Below are 23,367 nucleotides of genomic sequence, written 5' to 3' on the forward strand. Positions count from 1 at the left end.
CTCATTCAGGATTTACGGCATCTTCAGCATTTAAAATAATATTGCCCGGGTCCACCCGATAAATATCGAGATTGCTGGACATAAAACAGGAGGCATCCGACATCAACAAGGTCCACACGCCACCAGCTCGCCTGAAACCGATAGACGTCCTATAAGGTAAGACTTCCTTCTCGCAGGAGGAGGACAAAAAAGGAACACGGCTCCTGGTATGGAGCAAAGATTTATGGGAGTGGGGTCCTATAGGGTAGGAGAGGAGGCGGAGCCTACCCATACGTGTGCTGCCATGGAGTCTGTCAGGAAATGGTGTTTTTTGATTACCAAAGTTCGGGGCCCATTAATTTCAATGGGGTTCTGAAATCCGGGCCGAACTTTCGGGAAGTTCGGATGTTCATCCTTAATTGTTATCAGAATTAGCGCAGGCGACTACGTTTACATCCCAAGAAGGTTTAGGGTCCCCGCCACCCACCCAATAAAGATTTAACCCCCTGACCCCCCCCCTGATCACCCCTACACCCCCTGCCACAACACACACTGTATACAGTATATAGCATTTTCTATATACCCGTATAAGTGTGACTTGTGACCAGGTTTAGCGCTTGCCACCGTTCCTTTTATCCTTAGGATACCCGCCAGCCCATTCCAATAAAGATTTAACCCCCTGATCCCCCCCTGATCACATCCCGTTAACCCCTTCCCCCCTGTCACATAGCACACTAATACACACATAATATACTGTTTTTACTGTATTTTGTATTAGTGTGATTGTGACTTGAGGTTGCGCTAGCGAGCTAGTTTCTTTCCCAAAGGAGGTTTAGGGTCCCCGCCACCCCCCCCCCCCCACATCCCCGGCGCATAGTTAGAAATACCCCTTGATTACCACACACACACACACACACGCACGCACATACACTTCCATTACTAGTATAGTGTTTGAACAGATCAATATCTGATCTGCTCAGAACTATACTAGTGCCCCCATAGTTTAGGGTTCCCAAAACGCGGTGTTTGCACGGTCAGCACTGATTCCTGCCAGCACCTGCGTTTAACCCTTTCACCCAGGTAAGTGTAGTAATCAACAGATTACTGTCACTTACAAAAAAACACAACACACAAAACCGCTGTGTTAGTAGAGTCAGGCCTGATCCCTGCTAGCATTAGCAGTTTTTTTGGTAGCGCTTGAAATAGTCCCTGACAACCAGGTGCTTTTATTACCTGTGAGTCGCATCACTGTACAGGTAAATTTAGTTACCAAAATGTCTAAACGTTTGTACAGTGATGAAGCTATATATAGTATAATGACCATGTCAGGTGAGAGCGATGGGGAAGCCTCACCGGCAGAATCAGGGTCAGTATACGAACCAGATGACGGCAGCGGCTCCCTGACAGATAGCTCCGACGACAGATGGGTCCCTGTTAGACCCAGGCGTACCCGACCCCATTCTGGAGTTGTTGAGATGCAGGAATCGCAGGGTGCTCGTATGGAGCAGAGTGTGGTTACTAGTGCCGCTCATCCTTCTGACGACCTGGCAAACGCCAGCGGCCTAGTACACCCTGGACCTAGTACAACCAGCACTGCAGTATCACCTGGTGACATGGCGAGTCCCCTAAGTGCAGTTGAAGCTGGTGCGGTGGCTAGCACAAGTAGTGGCCCGCAGCCACCCCGTATTCGTAGACAGGCCCGTAGAGCCCATAGTACCCTCCCTGATGCGCTGGCATATCCCAATTGGCAACCCACTGATTCTACAGCGCCAGTACTTCCCCCATTCACTGCCCAACCTGGAATCCACGTGGAGACAGCTGGTTTTACGCCCTGAACTTTTTTGAGCTGTTCTTCACGGAAGATCTTTACAGATCTATTGTGGATCAATCAAATTTATATGCACAACAATTTATCGCCGCCAACCCAAATTCGCCCCTTACCAGACCATTTGGCTGGAATCCTATAACAGTTTCCGATTTTAAAATCTTTCTGCGCCTTTCCCTCCACATGGGCATAACTAAACAAAGTCAATTGCGGCTATATTGGTCCACTAGCCCAGTTCACCATATGCGCATGTACTCTGCCTCCATGTCCAGGGGGAGATACGAGCAAATTCTGTGATTTATGCATTTCAGCGACAATGAAATCTGTTGTCCTCGGGGAGACCCTGCATATGATCGGCTCCACAAAATTCGGCCCCTCATAGACCACTTCAATCAGCGGTTTGCAGCCTTATTTACCCCCGAACAAGTTGTCTGCGTTGATGAGTCCCTGATTAAATTTACTGGCCGTCTTGCTATGAAACAGTACCTCCCCAGCAAGCGTGCCAGATACGGGGTCAAACTGTATAAATTGTGTGACAGGGCCACAGGCTATACAGTTAGTTTCTGGGTCTATGAGGGAAAAGATAGCACTGTGGAGCCCCCGAACTGCCCAGACTACATAGGGAGCAGCGGTAAGATTGTTTGGGACTTGGTGTCACCCTTATCCGGAAAGGGGTACCATTTGTACGTGGACAACTTTTATACAAGCGTGCCACTATTTAGTCACCTGCTTGAATTACAAATTGGCGCATGTGGCATCGTGCGACCTAATCGCCGGGGCTTCCCCCAACGGCTTGTAAATTCCCGTCTTAGTCGAGGGGCGAGAGCCTGCTTGAAAACGGACAAATTGCTTGCGGTGAAGTGGAAGGATACACGGGATGTTTATGTTCTGTCCTCCCTTCACGCAGACACGACAATCCAAATCCCTTCGGCAACTGGCGTTATGGAGAAACCCCTCTGTGTCCACGAATATAACCTTAATATGGGAGGGGTGGACCTTAACGACCAGCTTTTGGCGCCGTATTTAGTTGCCCGTAAAGCCAGACGCTGGTACAAAAAAGTGTCTGTTTATTTATTCCAATTGGCTATGCTGAACGCCTTTGTCCTATACAGGGCGTCAGGACGAACTGGATCCTTCCGGGAATTCCAGGAAGTGGTCATCCTTGCCTACCTGTACCCAGGAGGCATGCCTGCCCAACTTCCCCTTCCAGATGCAGTGAGCCGGCTGCATGAGAGACATTTTCCTTATGTCCTCCCGAGTACCCCTACCCAAATACGACCCCAAAGACGATGTCGTGTCTGTAGCAGGCGCAGATTTAGGCGTGACACCCGTTATTATTGTCCCAGATGTCCTGACCAACCTGGTCTCTGCATCGGGGAATGTTTTGAGCGCTACCATACACTAGTGGAGTATTAGTGTAGGGTACAGCACGACACAGTGTAGGGCACACAAACACAGGGTCTCGAAAGATGTTGGATGTCCATCGACATTTTGAGAGACCCAAGCTGGAAGATCGCTGTCCCAAATCAAGACATCAAGAAACAGTTAGAAAGAAAAATAAAAGGATCCAAAAACTGTTGTTGTGTCAGTCATTTTATATGTTCTTCTACTCTTCCTACTGTACTTTTTATAATGTCCTTTGTTTGTTTTTTCATTCTTTTGTGACCTGTTTCTCTTGCAGGTACTCGTCGGCTACCATGCATTGATTTTATATATTCTGACACAAACAGCGTTTGCGCTCAGCATATATGGATACCTTTGCTGATAGCAGCTGTGGTGATTTTCTGATTTCAGCACTGCAGTTAAAATCCTATTTTGGTATACGTGGATAGTGTCGTGTATACCCATCATTAAATTCAGTGGGTGGTTGTTTGGGCGGTTAATGATGAGTAATACTACGCATTATTCCTGTGCTGATTTCTGATAGGTTCTCTTTTTTTCCGTTCAGCCCACAGGCTGCATGAAAAAAAAAAAAAAAACCTATATGCCAAACAAGGACCAGCAATGTACTGGTACATTGCTGGACTTTGAGTGGTTATACCAGGATGATGCCTGCAGATTTAGGCATCATCTTGGTATCGTTTTTTACAGCCAGCGGTCGGCTTACATGTAAAAGCAATCCTAGCAGGTAATTGGCCGCTAGACTGCTTTTACATGCAGTGGGAGGGGCCTCCCCCCCCCACCGCCGGTTTCCGCAGCCTTCCGTGGTTTTTCTCGGGCTCTCCTGTCCCACCGGTTAACCCGAGAGTGCAGCCGGTGATTCAATTATCTAACCATAGAGCTAATTGGAGATTAGAATGGCTCCAACCATCTCTATGGCCTAAGATGCCGGAAGCTACGAGCATTTCAGGACTTCTTTTTCGCCAGAAATAAACAGGGCCATTGGGAAATTGGGAAAGTATTTTATCACACCAATTTTGGTGTGGTCAGATGCGTTAAGGTCAGAGGAGAGATCTAGAGTCTAAAAGACCCCAATTTTTTTAAAAAAAGAGTACCTGTCACTACAGATTGCTATCATAGGGGATATTTAAATTCACTGTGATAACAATAAAAATGATTTAAAAAAAAAATAAAGGAAAGGTGTCAAAATAACATAAAAAATAACAAAAAAAAAAATGGAGCCCCCCCTTTCCCCCCGCGCTTGCGCGCAATGGCACACACAAGCGTTGGTCTAGTGTCATATATAAACCGCAATTGCAGCATGCATGTGAGGTATCGCCGCGATCGCCAGATCGAGTGCAGTAATTCTTGCAGTAGACCTCCTCTGTAAGTCTAAAGTGGTAACCTGTAGAGACTTTTAAAGGTTTTTAAAAATGTACGTACGTTGTTGCCGCTGCGCAGGCGTGCGCAATTTTTATGTCATGTTAGGTGTCTATGAACTCGGCATAGGATTATCTTTTAAATTTTACCAAAAAAATTTGAATTATATAGTGTATTTGTGCAATAAATTAAAAAAAATGTATTTTTTTCGCTAAAATTGCGTTTGGAAAATCTGTGCGCAAATACCGTGTGACAAAAAAATTTGCAACATCCACCATTTTATTCTATAGGGCCTCTGCTTTAAAGAAATATATAATGTTTGGGGGTTCAAAGTAATTTTCTAGTAAAAAAAAAAATATTTTTTCATGTAAACAAAAAGGCACAGAAAAGGCTTGGTTTTCAAGTGGTTAGAAGAGTGGGTGATGTGTGGATAAGATTGAGCATAAAATGCCGGGACAGTTCAAACACCCCCCAAATGACCCCTTTTTGAAAAGTAGACACCCAAAGCTATTTGCTGAGAGGCATGGTGAGTCCATGTAATATTTTATATTTTGCTACAAGTGTCGGGAAAATTATTATTTCTTTTTTTTGTTGTTGTTTTTTTACAGAAAGTTGTCACTAAATGATATATTGCTCACGCATGCCATGGGAATATGTGAAATGACACCCCAAAATACATTCTGCTGCTTCTCCTGAGTACAGGGATACCCCATGTGTGAGACTTTTTGGCAGCATAGCTGTGTACGCTCCCCCGAAAACCAATCCACATCTTCAGGTTTTCTAATGGCGTAAATTGCTGATTTTACCCCTGACTACCTGTCACAGTTTCAGAGGCCCTAAAATTTCAAGATAGCACAACCCCCCCCCCCCCCCAAATGACACCATTTTGCAAAGTAGACACTCCAAGCTATTGGCTGAGAAGCATGGCGAGTCCATGGAATAGTTTATATTTTGCCACAAGTTTCGGGAATTTTTTTTTTTTTTTTTTTTTACACAAAGTTGTCAGTAAATGATATAATGCTCACACATGCCATGGGTATATGTGAAATTACACCCCAAAATACATTCTGCTGCTTCTCCTGAGTACAGGGATACCCCATGTGTGAGACTTTTTGCCAGTCTAGCCGCGTACAGGACCTGGAAAACCAATCTGCACCTTCTGGCTTTCTAAGGGCGTAAATTGTTGATCTCACTCCTTACTACCTATCACACTTTTGAAGTCCATAAAAAGCCAAGATGGCACAAAACCCCCCCCAAATGACCCCATTTTGCAAAGTAGACACTCCAATCTATTTGCTGAGAGGCATGGTGAGTATTTTGCAGCTCTCATTTTTTTGGGAAAATGAAGAAAAAACAGGGAAATGCATTTTTTTTCCTCTTTTTTCAATTTCCAAAACTTTGTGACAAAAAGTGAGATCTGCAAAACACTCAACATGCCTCTCTGCAAATAGCTTAGGGTGTCTACTTTCCGAAAAGGGGTCATTTGGGGGGGGGTTGTGATGTCTTGGCATTTGATGGCCTCCGAAACTGTGATAGGTAGTCAGGAGTGAAATCAACAATTTACGCCCTTGGAAAGCCTGAAAGTGGAGATTGGTTTTCGGGGACCTGTACTCGGCTAGACTGCAAAAAAGTCTCACACATGGGGTATCCCTGTACTCAGGAGAAGCAGCAGAATGTATTTTGTGGTATCATTTCACATATACCCATGGCATGTGTGAGCAATATATCATTTACTGACAGCTTTGTGTAAAAAAAAAAATATATATATATATATATATATATATATATTTCCCGGAACTTGTGGCAAAATATAAAATATTACATGGACTCACCATGCCTCTCAGCAAATAGCTTGGGGTGTCTACTTTCCAAAATGGGGTCATTTGGGGGGGTTTTGTGCTATCTTGGAATTTTAGGGCCTCCGAAACTGTGATAGGTAGTCAGGAGTGAAATCAACAATTTACGCCCTTGGAAAGCCCGAAAGTGGGGACTGGTTTTCGGGGACCTGTACTTGGCTAGACTGCAAAAAAGTCGCACACATGGGGTATCCCTGTACTCAGGAGAAGCAGCAGAATGTATTTTGGGGTGTCATTTCACATATACCCATGGCATGTGTGAGCAATATATCATTTACTGACAACTTTGTGTAAAAAAAAAAAAATATATATATATATATATATATATATATATATATATATATATATATATATATTTCCCGGAACTTGTGGCAAAATATAAAATATTCCATGGACTCACCATGTCTCTCATAAAATAGCTTGGGGTGTCTACTTTCCAAAATGGGGTCATTTGGGGGGGGGGGGTTTGTGCTATCTTGAAATTTTAGGGCCTCCGAAACTGTGACAGGTAGTGCAGAGGTGATATGAACAATTTACGCCATTAGAAAACCTGAGAGTGTTGATTGGCTTTTGCGGTCCTGTACACAGCTAGGCTCCCAAAAAGTCGCACACATGGGGCATCCCCATACTCAGGAGAAGCGGCAGAATGTATTTTGGGGTGTCATTCCACATATACCAATGTCATGTGTGAGAAATGTATCTTTTAGTGACAACTTTGTGTAAAAAAAAAAAAAATTTTTAGTCATTTTTCAAACACCTGTGACAAAAAAATGAAATATTCAATGAGCTCAACATGCCTCTCAGAACATTCCTTAGGATGTCTACTTTCCAAAATGTGGTAGTTTGGGGGTGTTTTGTACTGCCCCGCCATTTTAGCACTTCATGAAATGAGATAGGCAGTCAGAAATTAAAGCTTCGTAAATTTCAGTATTTACACCATAGTTTGTAGACGCTATAACTTTTGCGCAAACCAATAAAAATACGCTCATTGATTTTTTTTTGTCAAAGACATGTAGCTAAATATATTTTGGCCAAAAAAAATGACATAAATTGAGTATATTGGATATTTTTTAAAAGACAAAGTTGAAAATGTCATTTTTTTGCAAAATTTTCGCTCTTTTTTTATTAATATCGCAAAAAATAAAAAGCGCAGAGGTGATCAAATACCACCAAAAGAAAGCTCTGTTTGTGGGAAAAAAAGGACGTAAATTTCGTTTAGGTACAGCATTGCATGACCGCGCAATTATCAGTTAAAGTCACGAAGTGTCAAGTTGAAAAAAGGGGTCTGGTCTTTTAGCAGCCAAATCCTCCGGGGCTTAAGTGGTTAAAAGTCACAAGATTGCTCTAATTGCTATATACAGCTAAAGAGAAAAGCGGGAAATTGTATCATACTTACCGTAATTTCCCTTTCCTGGTGCCAATCCATGGCAGCATACCAATGATAGAGCTCCGCCTCGACTCCTCCCTCAGGACTAGTGCATAGCATAAAAGACAAGAAGGTCCCTTCCCCCAGCATTCTCCTGTAATTTAGAATACCGAGGGTGGGAGCGTATGCTGCCATGGATTGGCACCAGGAAAGGGAAATTACGGTAAGTATGATACAATTTCCCGCTTTCCTGGTGCCTCCATGGCAGCATACCAATGATAAATAAATAGCTGACACGGGTGGGATAATGCACACACAAAAAATTAATTTTATTCAGACAGAGGACATGGCTAAGCTTAGTGCCTTCCTTCCAAAGTTTACAGTTGAAAGGGATCCTGGATCAATTCTGTAATGCCTGATGAAAGTATGGCAAGAAGACCAGGATGCTGCCCTGCATACCGTCTCCAAGGAGACGTTGGCCCTAGCTGCCCAAGATGCTGCTACAGCCCTAGTGGAATGAGCTTTCACCTGTGTTGGAGGCACCAACTTCTTGGATATGTACGTTTTTTTTGATTAGCTTCACTATCCAGGAGGCTAGAGTTCTGCTAGTGGCATCTTTCCCTCTATTTTTCCCGTGAGGGATGATGAATAGTCTTTCCGATATCCTAAAAGATTCGGTGGCAGCCAAGTAGGCTTTCAGCACTCTGGCGATGTCTAATTCGTGGCAAGTATCGGAATCCATGTCAGTAAAAACTGGCAATGCCCAGGGTTCTCTTAGGAAAGCTGATGACGCCACTTTGGGGACAAAGCCATGAATCGGACGGAGCTCTACCCTATCCGGGAAAAAGGAAATGTGTTCCTCACCAATTCCTAGTGAGTGGAGTTCCGAAATTCTCTTTCCAGATGTTATGGCTAAGAGGAAGACCGTTTTTAATGTAAGATTCCAAAGTGAAATTTGCTCTACTGGGGCAAACGGCTGATCTGAGAGGACCTCTAAAACGAATGAAAGATCCCATTTTGGAAAGGAGCGCCTGGCCGGAGGGCGGATTCTTAATACTCCTCTCAAAAAGGTCATTACTAAGGGGTCTTCTGCCCACCTTCTATTGGATGCGGCCGATATTGCTGCTACCTGAACCTTTAGGGAGCTCAGACTAAGACCCAAATCTAGACCCGTCTGTAAAAAACTGAGGACATCAATCGTAGAAGGAGAGATGGGGGTTGAATCCTTTTCCAAAAGCAAAGGTTTGAAACTTGTTCCAGATTTTATTGTATACTGTGTTTGTGGAAGGCTTTCTTGGTCCTAGAAGGGTAGAGATGACCTCTGCAGAGCATCCTAGGTTTTCAAACCTCTGCCTTTTAGCTTCCAAACCCGAAGGTCCAGCTTGTGGGGATTCGGGTGAAACATCCTGCCTTGGGATAACAGGTGAGGAAAGGAGGGGATCCTTGTCGGCGGTTCCAGGCTGAGATACATGGCTAGAGGGAACCATGGTCTCTTCGGCCAATAGGGTAGAATTGCCAAAACTTGGACTTCTTCCTTCAGAAGTCTTGAGAGAAAACTCGCAATCAGTGGGCGAGGTGGAAAGGCATAAGCCGTCTTGAAGACCCATGGGCATACCAGAGCGTCCACTGCTTCGGCCGATGGGTGAGGAAAGCAGGAGAAGAAACGGGTCAACTTGTTGTTGCTCGGAGAGGCAAACAAATCTACCTGAGGATAGTCCCAGAGATTGACTATCTGCTGGAAGATGTGGGGGTGTAGAGACCACTTGTTGCTGTCCGTGAAGTTCCTGGACAGCATATCTGCTTCCATATTCAAAGTGCCTGGAAGATACATAGCTTTCAGGCCGAGGAGATTCTTCTCTGCCCATAAGAGTATTGGCTCCACTTCCCTGAGAAGGGATCTGCTGTGTGTGCCCCCTTGTCTCTGGAGATAAGACACTGCTGCCCTGTTGTCCAGACGCAGTAACACTCTCTGACCCTTGATGATGGAAGTCAAGGCTAACAATGCTTGAAAAGCCGCTCTGATTTCTAGGATATTCGACACAATCCCGTTGGTAGGGAAAGGCCACCTTCCCTGTACCCTTGTCTCCCCGCAATAGGCTCCCCAGCCCTGTCCGCTGGCATCGGACGTAATTGTGATCCATGAGGAAGAGCCGAGGTGATGCGATTTGGAAAGAATTGTTGCATCTGTCCACCAGTGTAGGCTTCTGATTGTTGATGCTGACAGACTGATCTTTTGGGAAAGATGTAGCCTTTTCCACTGTGCCAGAAAGGCTACTTGGAAATGCCTCAGATGCCAATGAGACCAGGGGACTAAAGGGATGCAGGCCGACATAGTGCCTATTAGACTCATGCATTGAGATGCTGTCAGGAAAGAACATCGCCGAACTTGGATCATTTTCTGAATAATGGCTTCCCTCTTCTGAGGAGGCAAAGAAACTGAACTTTGTTTCGTGTTGAATAAGGCGCCGAGATAAATCATCTCTTGAGTAGGTATTAACTGGCTCTTCTGTAGGTTTATCAACCATCCCATTTCCGTTAATTCCTGCATTAACATTTCCTTGTGGACTATGAGCTGGTTTGGGTTGGAGGCCAGAAACAAGATATCGTCTAAATAGTGGTAGACTCTTAGACCTCTCTCGAAGTGGAGCCAGGGATGAGACCAGTATCTTTGTGAAAACTCGTGGAGAGGTGGACAAGCCGAAGGGAAGGGCTTGGGATTGGAGGTGCAATTGTCCCACTGCGACTCTCAGGTATTTTGGAAAGAGGGGAGAATAGGGACATGCAAATACGCATCCTGCAGATCTATAGAGATCATCCAGTCCCCTGGCTGGATGGCATGGATAATCGTTTGCAGGGACTCCATTTTGAACTTTGAGAATAATGTGTCGATTTAGCTTCTTTAGGTCTATAACAGGTCTCCAACCTCCTGTTTTCTTTGGGACCAGAAAAAGGGTAGAATAGAATCCCTTGAAGCGCTCTTCCGAGGGAACAGGAAATGCCGCTTTCTGAAGCTGGAGAGATGACAGGAAATGAGACAGTGCTTGTGCCTTTTGATGGGAGGTCGGCCACGTTGTCTGTTGGAACGAATCTTGAGGAGGATGACCCAAAAAACTCCAAAAATGGCCCCAACGAATAGTCGATAGAACCCAAGGATCCTGGCAGTGGCTTGCCCAGATTGGAAAAATTGTTTTAGCCTGGCCCCCACTGGGAGGGACAAGGCTAAGTTGGCGTCAAAAAGGTGTTGGCGCCTCTTGGGGAGCGGTAAGGACTTTATTTTTTCTGGAATTTAGGAAGGAAGCTTGAGTGCCTCTCCAGGGTCTCCTGCCCTCTCTGGCCTGTTTTGGCTGTCTGTAATCCCGCACATTAGATGGATGGAATCTTGCTGTAAATGGCCTTGACTTGCGAGCCCTTCCGTCTTGTGGAAGCATGCCCGATTTTCCGCCCGACACTCTCGAGATGGCTGTATTTAGTTGTTCCCCAAACAAATTCTTCCCATCAAATGGAATCTTGCACCAGTTCTGTTTGGATGCAGGATCGGCTATCCATGGTTTAAGCCATAAAGCTCTTTTTGCCATCACAGAATGGAGCATAGCTCTGGCTGAGCAGCGGATGGTATCAATTGCTGCTTCTCCCACAAAATCTGCCAAAATCTTGAGCTCTTCCAGGGCTTTGATTATGTCCTCCTTTGGGACGTCCCGCCTTAATTTCTCCCATTAAAGGGAAATAGATCTGTTTCCTTTTAAGGAATGGAAAATAGGATTTGGATTTTTGAGGAGTGTGATCTTCTACCTCCTCCCAGGCAATAGCTTCTTTGACCGCCTGAATGAAGGGCTGAACCAAGGTTTACTGGAACCCAGATGGATCCCGTTCATCTGAAGATCCCACCGAGTCTGACTCCCTGGCTGGATGCTCTACCGGATGTAAAGGAGTAATAGTTGCAGAGGGACAGGGCCTTTCGGTATCTGGAACATGAGCAGAAGATTCGGAAACAGATTGGGTTGGAGCCAATGCTAGCTCTGAAATTGAATGCTTAACCGTCTGTTTGATCAAGTCTACTACTTGTTTGCTTTCCTGCTCCCGATTGGCCGCATAATCTCTCAAGCAGTCCTTGCAGACTAATTTATCCGGGAGGGGATTTGCGCCACAAGCCCAGCATTTCTTCCTGGAAGTATGAGGAGGGGGAGATGGGGAATAGTCCCGCCTCCTTGATCTTCCAGATCTATGTTGTGAGGATCGGAATCTATATGGACTCTCGTCATCTCGATATCTTGAAGATTTCTCCGATCTCTTGGAATGGGCAGGGCTGGTGAGAGAGGGAAAATTCCCATCACTCAAAGGCACATGCTCTCTTTTTTTTTTTTTTTTAATACTCACGTAAAGTTGGTCCCATACCTATCAGAAGTGTGAGGATCTTTTGCATAAGATGAGTGACTCATGATGGCTTACGAGCAGCAGGGTCAGGAGAGAGAGGCAGAGAGAGAGAGACAGAGAGAGAGACAGAGAGAGAGACAGAGAGAGAGACAGAGAGAGAGACAGAGACAAAAAATCCCCATTTTTTTTTTTTTTTTAAAGACAATAGGGATGAAGAAAAAGAAAAGAGAGAGGGAATAAAACTGTCAGACCTATACAAGACAGATACCCATACATACACGCATATACATAGAAGCACACACATACACACATACACACACACACACACACACACACATACACATACATATATATACATACATACATACACATACATACACATACATACATATACATAGCTGCACAACTATACCCACAGATATACCTGTACAGATTTTAAATAAAAATTTACTTTACCTAAGGGCAGGGAAAGGAGCACTTGAAGGTCTTCTCGTAGAGGCAGATCCCAGCAAGATGCCTCCTTATATCTTTAATTAGGGAAAGGGAGAGCCTAATGGACAAAACTGCTGCTCATAGTTTACTTTGATTGCTTTAGGGAAAGCGAGCACTGCTTTCCCCCAACAAACATGGCCGGCGACTAACACACTATACAATTTTCTTTAGATTTTTTCCTCCAGACCTACCAAAACCATATAACATGAGGCCAAACCTAAACACCCCCAACCTGCATGCAATCAGGCAGGCCCCTGCACCACACAGAAAAGGCAAATCTAAAGGAAATCTGACAACAAAAGTTGCACAGTGTGTATCCAGCTTAAGAGGTAACTTTTTGGGAAAAAGGACAAACCCCTAAAAAAACGCATTACTACCAGAATATAAGGAAGAAAAAAATAACAAAATATGCCTAACTAATAACATCATTTAGTGACAGTAACCTGAAAAATGGGGAGAAATGGAAAATAAGACATTGATAACACATACAGTACCAGTGAAATATATAAATGAAACAGATAAAATAAAGGGAAAAACCTGACCCGGCTGTTTTGCAGAAACGACTCATCCATAATTTTCCAGAAACTGCAGACTGCGTTCCTATGAGGAAACTCTGCTTTGACCCCAAAAGATCCACAGAAGGGGTTCCCTGCCTTATTAGTGCTATGAGCGACCCAAGAGCAGGGACTGCGTCTGGGAGAGGCTGAACCCAGCGGAAGCTGCCAAACTAAGTAAGGCAGAGGTAGGGACATACTGCTAACTCTTCACCAGTTCCAGAGGTATGAGGAAAAAAAGGAGAATGCTGGGGTAAGGGACCTTCTTGTCTTTTATGCTATGCACTAGTCCTGAGGGAGGAGTCGAGGCGGAGCTCTATCATTGGTATGCTGCCATGGAGGCACCAGGAAAGGTATTTACCAGTTTATATTTATTAAAATTATTGCATTTGCATGTTCTTTGTACTGTAGGAGACCAGATTTAATGAATGCAGGATTTGGATTTAGTAACACTTTAAGGGGATTTCTTATCACTTCCTGTTGAGTCTCCAAGACAAGAAATTAAGAGAAATTTCCCTAGCAGGACACAGACAGGAAAAAAATAATGAAAGGGGTTTTAATCCTACTCTACTCTTTTGAGAACTGAAAAAACGAACTTTTGGCATTACACACTTTATAAACAAGACACCCTCTTTGTCTTTATAATAGCAATTTTAGGACCGCAGGGCCACAACCTATATCAAGATTATGTTGACATATACTGTAAAGAAGTAAGGAATTGACTAATCTCACTGTCCTTCATTCAAAACAAAAAATATAGGTTTTATGTAGGCCTAGCCTTCAACTAAGAACAAAAGATTATGTTTCCAAAAGCCACAGAGAGCAATAGTATCTCTGTCTTTCGGTACAATAATTTTCTTTACAAGAAAAGCAAATACAATGCAAAGAACCCATGTCAAGCTGTAGGAAATAATGAGTGCAATTAATTTGTATTGTTCTGGAGATATTAAGTCGCATTATTAGTGTGACTCACGCATGACGCAGAATCAGCTGGGTCCGGCACTTTGAAATTTTTATCTCCAAGCCCTGAAACAGAGATGAAGAAATTAGCTGCAGGGGAGGCTATAATTACATATGAAACTAAAAGGGGAGAAAAAAAGTGCATTCACTAACTTAGGCTCACATCAATGAATCATATCCTGCATGAAAGGCCATGGAGTAAGCTGGCTGGCAAGACTGAGCAGAAATAAACGACCAAAGGCTTTTAAGTCACGACCTAGTTGCTAAGTTAATGTTCTTCTATTGTAGCTTCAAATTAGGGGTATTTTTAAATGCAATTTCACCCATAATTGTATATGTTAGACTTACTCAGATGGTCTTTTTTATCACAAGATAAAAAGGTGGTACACTGTGTTCCCATCTAACATAAATGGGCATTGATGGGCTGCCTTCAAACTCTTCTGTATCACTTATGTAATTTCACTGAGGGTGATAAACTTGTGGATAACAATAATTACCAGGCAGCGACATGATCTGTAGAATCAATTTTTAGGTTATGTAATAATTACAATCTGAGTCATCAAGGTTTGGAAGACTGGTTAATTCACTATTTGTGAGTTTTTTTTTTCAAAACATTTTATTGCATCTTGTAAATAAATTTAGAAGATAAGGAAATCACATATGTATATGGACAGAATTTAGTTTTTTACCTTAGGCCCCTTTCCCACAGGCTTTCTGATCAGGTCCGCCTGTCAGTTTTTCAGACAGACCTGATCGGATGCTTTATGTACCCCCAGGGGTGTACCGTGGGGTTGGCCAGAACGGTGCCCGCCAGGCCGAGGGGGGGTGCAAAATCACTGGCAGTGTAGTGTAGCAGACGCAGTGACTTACCGCTCCTCCGTACAGCCTGCGCCCCCCCCCAGCTTCAATCCCGGAAGCCTCCCGGAGCTCTCTGTGTGTCCATTGCCAGGCAGGAGATGACAGTCAGTGTCGGAGCTCGGTGCGATGGACGGCTCCCCTCGTCACAGGGCTCCGCCCACATGACCTCATCAGTCGGCTCCTAGGCAGCTCCAGGCTGGTGGATGAATGCATTCTCTCCCTGCCACCCCCTCTCCCCCTGTCACCCCCTTCTTTCCCTGTCACCCCCCTCTCTCCCTTTTATCCCCCTCTCTCCCTGTCACCCCTCTCTCCCTGTCAACCCCCTCTCCCCCTGTCACCCCCCCCTCTCTCCCTGTCACCCCCCTCTCCCTCTGTCACCCCCCTCTCTCCCTGTCACCCCCCTCTCCCCCTGTCACCCCCCCTCTCTCCCTGTCACCCCTCTCTCCCTGTCATCCGCCTTTTCTCTCCCTGTCACCCCCCTCTCTCCCTGTCACCCCATCTCCCCCTGTCACCCCCCTTCTCTCCCTGACACCCCCTCTCTCCCTGTCATCCCCCTCTCTCCCTGTCACCCCCACTCTCTCCCTTTCACCCCCACTATCTCCCTGTCATCCCCCTCTCTCCCTGTCACACCCCTCTCTCCCTGTCACCCTCCTCTCTCTCCCTGTCACCCTCCCTGTCACACCCCTCTCTCTCCCTGTCACCCCCCTCTCTCACCCTGTCACCCCCCTCTCTCACTGTCACCCTCCCTGTCACCCCCCTCTCTCTCCCTGTCCCCCCTCTCTCCCTGTCACCCTCCCTATCACACCCATCTCTCTCCCTGTCACCCCCTCTCTCCCTGTCACCCCCTCTCTTCCTGTCACTCTTCCTGTCACCCTCCCTGTCACCCCCCTCTCTTCCTGTCACCCCCCTCTCTCCCTGTCACCCCCTCTCTCCCTGTCACCCTCCCTGTCACCCCCCTCTCTCCCTGTCACCCCCCCTTTCTCCCTGTCACCCCCCCCCCTTTCTCCCTGTCACCCTCCCTGTCACCCCCTCTCTCCCTGTCACCCTCCTCTCTCCCTGTCACCCTCCTGTCACCCTAACTCTCCCTGTCAACTCCCTCTTTTCCTGTCACCCCCTCTCTCTCCCTGTCACCCCCTCTCTCTCTCTCCCTGCCAACCCCTCTCTCTCTCTCTCTCTCCCTGCCAACCCCTCTCTCCCTGTCACCCCCTCTCACTCCCTGTCCCCCTCTCTCTCTCTGTCACCCCTTCTTTCTCTCTCTCACTCTCTGTCACCCCCTTCTCTCTCTCTCTCTGTCACCCCCTTCTTTCTCTCTCTCTCTCTCTTTTTGGGGGGAAGGGGGCACCGATACAGCTTTTTCCCAAGAGCGCTGGAGACCCTAGGTATGCCTCTGTGTACCCCTATGGAGCAGCAGATGTCAGCGGTGATGCTGTCCAATCTGATCCTGTCTGTTAAATCCAGACGGTTGGTAACTCTATTTTCCATTAGTCTGGAGGATCGGCTTGGATGAAAACGGACAGGCAGTCCATTTTCATCTGATCTCCCGTAGAGAAGATCAGGGCCCTGACAGGTCCATCTCAGCACAGTGAGCGGAGACGGACCTGTCATCCGCCTGCTCAGCGGGGATCGGCGGATCGATCCCCGCTGAGCAAAACGAGTCCCCCGGGCGGAAAGCCCATGTGAAAGGACCCTTAGATTGATATACATTTGTAACCTAAATCAGAAAAAGGCTTGTTAGGTAATCTTTTTGTACCTAAAAATGTTAAAACTGAAGTTAAACATAAACATAACCTTGCCCATCTGAGGCAGTAACTCAGTGTAGAGATAAAATCTCAGGCACATGTTTTTTTTAATTTCTAAGGGATTGTCAAAAACTTGTGTTGTATCTTTATCACTTTTAATACTTTTTTGGTGACTGGGTAGGAGTACTATGTACCCCATGCTCATTCACATAGGGAGGGTGGAATCTAGGGGCTCCCTTGTTAAAGGAGGCTTCCAGTATCCGATAAGCCCCCCCCCCCGCCCGCAGAACCCCACAACCACCGCACATGGTTGTGGGGAAGAGGCCCTTGCCCCATCAACATGGGGATAAGGTGCTTTGGGGTGGGGGGGCAGAGTCTCCCCTGCTCTAAAGTGCCAGCCCATGTTGAGGGCATGTGGCCTGGTATGGTTCAGGAGGGGGCAGGGTGGCCTGCCAAGCTGCATGCTCGGATAAGGGTCTGGTAAAGATTTTGGGGGGACCCCATGCCGTTTTTTTTTGTTTTTTTTTCAGTGTGGGGCCTGGTATGGATTGGGGGGGACTCCAGGCTGTTTTATTTTTCTGAATTTTACATTGCTGGCATTCTTTCGTTTGCATTTAAGCTCTCAGCAGGGAAGCCCGCTAACAGCTGATGAGTCATCAGTTGTTAATGACAGCCCAGTCCTTAACAGCCAGCTATTCATACAGAATTTGAATCGGTCAATCATTTTTTGACCAATCCGAATTGGAATTGTTCCGAAAATTTGGAATTCATTAAAAAATTAATAAACTAAATTAAATAAATTTAAACTAAATTTGTTACTATTTCATTTGGAGATTTGAATACATCCGAATCTTTAAATAACCAAAAATGCATCCAAATTTACATTCAGACCGAAACAGATTGCACATGTCTACTAAAAAGTGTGTGACTTTCGCTTTGCTTACAAAACAGTAATGAAGAAACCTGAAAAACATGTAAAACATAAAACATTACAACTGAAAAAAATGACGTGTTCCTCCTCTCTCCTCATAATAAGTTGTTTCTTACATCATAGGTAAGATACATGAACTGGATATCGTTAAGACCAAAGGCTACGAGCAACTGGGCAATGCCCCCCTTAGATCTCTTCAGACTCTGAGCTTAAGGCGTAATATGCATTTACACTATTTTGTTTATTGGAATAAGAGAAAGATGACAGTATGGAATCTTCTTCTTGGGGTATCAGGATTTTGTCTATAAATGATGACCATCACTGATAAAACCTTTTTAGGTCAGAGTCCTTTAACTCATCCAAACTCTTCAATATTTTCTAAATAAAGCAGATCCTTTATAGCAGTGTGTACTGTTTTCATGTTTAGAAGTTCAGAGGAGAGAAATTCTCAAAGGATGGTGTTTCTAGCAGTTAGCAGACATATACTTACCCATTCTTTATTGGCTGTAGTAATGCTTGTAGAAAGGGTGGGCTCCCAAGAACTAAATAGAACCAGCATAGGATCCGTGTACCTCGTTTTCCCCATATCACGAAAGTGTATTTTATCACTATATAAAAATATTTATGTATTTTATTACTTGTTCCCTGTGGCTCTGTTCACATATTGGCGCCCTGGATCACGGCAAATCGCAGGATGCTCATGTGATTCCCGTCACTTCTAATGGCACCCCAAACATGGTGCAAGTGTAAAATCCCACAAAAACAGAATCGCGGGACACCTGTCACCCAAAAGATGTTCTTGTACTTCTTTTGGGCGACAGGCGTTCAGCGATTCTGCCATTATGTGAACAGAGCCTGTGAGTTTTTGTTAGATAACATTGTAACGGAACCGCAACCCACACTGTACTTGTAGACTTCCATCAGTATATGGCTTCCTCCCAGTCGTGAACATAGATATGAAATCCTAGCCACCCCCATACAAAGCTAGCCGATAACTTAGCTTGTACATGTTAAGGAACCTTCCAGAATAAAAACTGTTTATTCAAACACAGGCACAAAGCAGCCAATCCACATACACATATACATCCCATAACAGGTTGAGCTTAAGGCAGACAGAAACAATAGAACAATGGGATACAGGCACTTACCAATAACAAACCCCACCCCACCCCACTATCTAGCAAGGGTCTATGAGAGACTCCAACAATATTCAAGCAATCTGAAAAGTCAAATTGTTTATCTTTTTATATTTCCTGAGGGATATTGTTCAGAAATATTATTGTCCCAAGTGAAAGAGTCCCTTCATTCTTTCAACACAAACCACACATATAGAACCCATGACCCAGGACAACCGGGGCAACACAAAATGCGGTGTAGTTGTACAGCGAGTCTGACTAGTGCCGACCCAACTGGGGTTCTTGGTCACCCTGTGCCCCCAATAGACACAGTGTAACTTACACATAAGAGGTGCCGGGGAAGCTGGATAAGGAGTTTCCTGACCTCTCTAAAGTAATCTGGGTTCCAAGAGCCCCCCACCCAAAGTGACTCCTGTCACAAACATGAAATTATAACCAAACAGGTTAAGGTGAGTTGAGTTAAAAGGAACCAAAAATGCTCCACTGCACTAGGATGAAGCCTTCTTAGGACAGAAGGTATCACAATTTTTCACTACCCTCACAAAATATAAAAATAGAGATAGTGGGCAGAACCACTCAAACTATTTCTATATGACTCTGGCCAACTGTGCATCCTGGACCACTGGTTTACAGCACGGATACAGCCTCCTCTTTTTCGCTATAGCTCATTCCTTCCTATTCGTCTCACAGCCCTATTGGCTACAAAATGTGATGACCATCATCACTGTCCAGTAGAAAAGTAAAGAGATCCTTGCTTAGGTCGCCATTACATGCATAATTTTTTTCATTCAACATTCGGGGAATCCTCCTGCTGTGCTATTGTGTTTTGCTCCCTGTGATCAGAATACAATGAGCAGTGCTGCCGGATATAGCTGCGGAACTGATCAATTGGCAAAAGCCCAACAGCCTTCTGTGCAACCAGGGTGCCCATACATTAATTAAAATTTGTATAGTCCCTGCTGAACCAGTGAAGTTTAAATCCATGTATAGCAAGCTTTAGTCATTTATGCTTCTAAAATGGTGCAGGGCTTTAATAAAAGCCCACCTTGTTTTGCAAAGTGAGGGTAATGGTCTTCCTGCATAAAAAATTAGGTTGTAGAATAATGTTAGTAAACAAATCATGAAATATATACAGCAGAATACCAATTTAGAAACTTGTTCTCAGGACCATGCTCTGTCTGGCTTAGGCCCCGTTCACACTAAGGCGACCTGTGAGGCGACCTGGTCGCCTCACAGGTCGCCGTAGGTCGCCTCCCATAGGGAAGCTGCGGACCCGTTCTAATAGGAGCGACACAAATCGCTCCGACTTAGAAAAAGGGTCCGGAGCTTCTTTGGGGCGACCAGGAGGCGACTGCCATAGACTTCAATGTTATGATGTCCGTGGCGGCCGCTCCGAGGTCGCGGTGTGCTGCTCGCGCCGCGACCACGGAGGTCGCGGTGCGAAGTAGCGTCGCCCCTATGTGAACGGGGGCTAATACACATGTGCATAGGCATAGGCATGCATATTTCTACAGGCATAGAAGATGGAAGACCAAATTGCACACAGACAAATCTATTGCAATAATTGCTCATTCATTAAATCCAAATGTTCTAATGGATAAAAATGAGAAATGGAGGAGAGGAGCCTATTGCCAAAAGTTAAAAAAAAAAAAAACCCTGTACAGTGAGTTATTTGTAGGCTGCCATTGCAGATTTTCTGAAAATGTTAGTTCTGGTTTTCATGCTACCATGGTGGCTTCAATATTTTTTAACTCACTGACCTAGTACAAGTAGATATGGGTTTATGACTTGCTTTATTCTTCACTTACTTCAATTCCTGCTTCAGGGCTCAGAAAGTTTTAGAGGCAGAGACATCCAGGCAACAAAACAGTGACTTTAAGACTTTAACACAAATGTGTTTTCTGATACTTTTTCCAAAGCAGGACAACCAGTGGACCTAAGTGAAAAGACTCATGGACTAAATTCTGGAGAGTGGGTGTACATCAAGAATCACACCCCCAAGACTACTCTGTCCCATAAGTGGAAGGGACCGTTCCAGATTATTCTTGTGTCTCCCACAGCTGTAAAGCTAAAAAACTACAAGTATTGGGTGCATGGTTCCCATTGTAAGGAAGCAGTAGCTTTGAACAAACATACAAGCCAGTGTACTGCTGGCAAGGACTTTTCTGTACCTTTACCTCCTAGGTCATCTCCATCATTGACTCGGGCTCGAGCAGTGGCGTCTCCAGCTTTTATATTTAGGGGGGGCACATGGGGGGACGGGATCAAAAGTAGGGGGGCCAACTATAAAACACAATTTTATATATATATATATATATATATATATATACACATACATACACACATACATACATACACACACACACACACACGCCGGCCTGTGTGTTGTGTTGTTAGCAGGGGCGTTGCTAGGTGGGAAAAAGACCAGGGGCTTCAGCCCGAAGGTAAATTTGATAACCCCTCCCACATTTTAAAGTCCCGCCCAAGCTCTTCCCACATTTAAAAAGTACCTCCCATACTCCACCCAATGCCCCCCCTCAGTCAAAGGTCAGACATGGGGTGCTATGGAGCATGGTACAGGGGGTCAGGAGAGGAGAGGAGAGAAGAGGTGAACAGGGGTCAGGAGGAGAGAGCGGGAGAAAGGCGGGCGGCTTATGTAAACAAGCCGCCTGTCATTCTCCCCTGTGTAAAAATGGAGATCAGACGGTTCTACTATGTAGAACTGTTGATCTCTGTTTTTACAATAGGAGACCTGTCCCACTACAGTTAGAAACACGCCCCTAGGACACACTTAACCCCTCCCTCTCCAATACAGTTAACCTCTTCACTGCCAGTGTCATTTTTACAGTAACAGTGCATATATATAGCACTGATTACTGCAGTAATGTCACTGGTACCCCCAAAAGTGTCAAAAATGTCAGTCAAGGGTCCGATCTGTCCGGCGCAATGTCGCAGTCCCGCAAAAAAAATTGCAGATCGCCGCCATTACTCGTTAAAAAAAAAAACACCAAAAATGACAGAAATCTTTCCCTTAGTTAGTAAACGCAATAACTTTTGTGCAAACCAATCAAAATACGCTTTTTGCGATTTTTCTTACCAAACATATGTAGCATAAAACAAATTGGCCGAAAATGTTAAAAAATTTTGATTTTTACATTTTTTTGGGGGGAATTTCATATAAAAAAAAGTGAAAAATATTGTTATTTTTGCAAAATTTACGCTCTTTTTTTGTTTATAGCGCATGATCAAAAAATCGCACAGGTGATCAAATACCACCAAAAGAAAGCTCTGTCTGTGGGAAAAAAAGGACGTGAAATTTGTTTAGGTACAGCGTCGCATGACCGCGCAATTGTCCGTTCAAGTCACGCAGTAAAAAAAATCGCAAAAAAAACCCTGGTCAGGAAGGGGGTAAAATCTTCCGGGGCTTAAGTGGTTAAAGTAACGCATTGCCGAATCGCAAAATAGGGCCTGGTCATTAAGGGGGCAAAACCTTTCTGGTCCTTAAGTGGTTAAGCCACATCCCACTGCCTAATCTGAAGCTGAGCCCAGCAGTTCTGAAATCAGCTGGCTCCAGACTGTTCATGCACAGTTCAGAGTAACCGAGAAGGATTTTTCTTTAAAAAAAAAAAATTTTGTTTAGTTCACCGTCTGGAGGATTGGATCGGATGAGAACCGACAGGCGGTCTGTTCTCATCCGATCTCCCCATAGAGGAGAGCGGGGATCTGACAGGTCAGTCTCTGTACACAGAGTGGAGACAGAGCTGTTATCTGTCTGCTCAGTGGGGGATCAGTGGATCGATCCCCCACTGAGCAGAACGGACTCCATGCGCCCGTGTGAAAGGGGCCTTTTAATGCCAGCCACTTGTGAGTTGTGGTAGGTGGCCAGGCCAGCAAGGGAGCCCGCAGAAATCACAGGTGCATCAGCAGGGACAGTATTTGTAATGACAGGCCAGGCTACTGCTGAGCAAGACAGGTGCTCTTATTGAACCCCCTCTCCTATTGTGGTGTTTGAGGGAGCTCAGGGAGATTCACAGCAGGCTATCAGAGAATGCAGGGACAGAAGGTGTGCTGGCTGGAATGCTCAGAAAGAACCAGTGTGGTGTAGTGACCTCTGTTATCAAAACTGAGGGGGAGGGGGGAGAGCACGGGAACAAGTATCAGAGAGGCATCGTGCAGTGGCCGGGCGAACAAAAGAGAAAGTAGCTGACTTTACCTCCATTATCAGTCACAAGGAGAGGAGGAGGGAGCGCATGGGAAGGATCATAGGCGTGCTGCAGCTAGAAAAGACAGTGACAGGCTGAATCAGTGTGAGAGCTGTGTGTGTACTCACGGCTCTTCTAGTAATGCTGGAGGGAGAGAGAAGAGTCAGCTCAGCAACGTGCAGCCCGGGAGACCTGAAGATCGGCGGTATGTGCTGACAGGAAGCTGAGCTCTCTCAGCATGTGTCTGCTCCGATGTTTAGCAACAGTCAGGGGCGGGCCCCCTATTGGCCACGATGGACTGTCTGACAAAGGGGGCGGGTCCCGCATATCAGTTCCGC

At 45.2% G+C, this 23,367-nt stretch overlaps 1 protein-coding gene across 2 annotated transcripts in view; it reads right to left on the minus strand.

Annotated features, from left to right (window-relative positions):
- The window catches only part of LOC309554155 (uncharacterized protein), a 145,867-nt gene that overhangs the window by 70,396 nt on the left and 52,104 nt on the right, over positions 1–23,367 (minus strand). For both annotated transcript variants that reach the window (XM_082255758.1, XM_082255759.1), the window contains exon 4: positions 14,177–14,229. In XM_082255758.1, the coding sequence (XP_082111884.1) occupies positions 14,177–14,229 (53 nt within the window). The remainder of the gene's footprint in view (positions 1–14,176; positions 14,230–23,367) is intronic.

The sequence above is a fragment of the Pelophylax lessonae genome (genome assembly GCF_965119305.1).
Source record: "Pelophylax lessonae genome assembly, chromosome: 4".
NCBI lineage: Eukaryota > Metazoa > Chordata > Amphibia > Anura > Ranidae > Pelophylax > Pelophylax lessonae.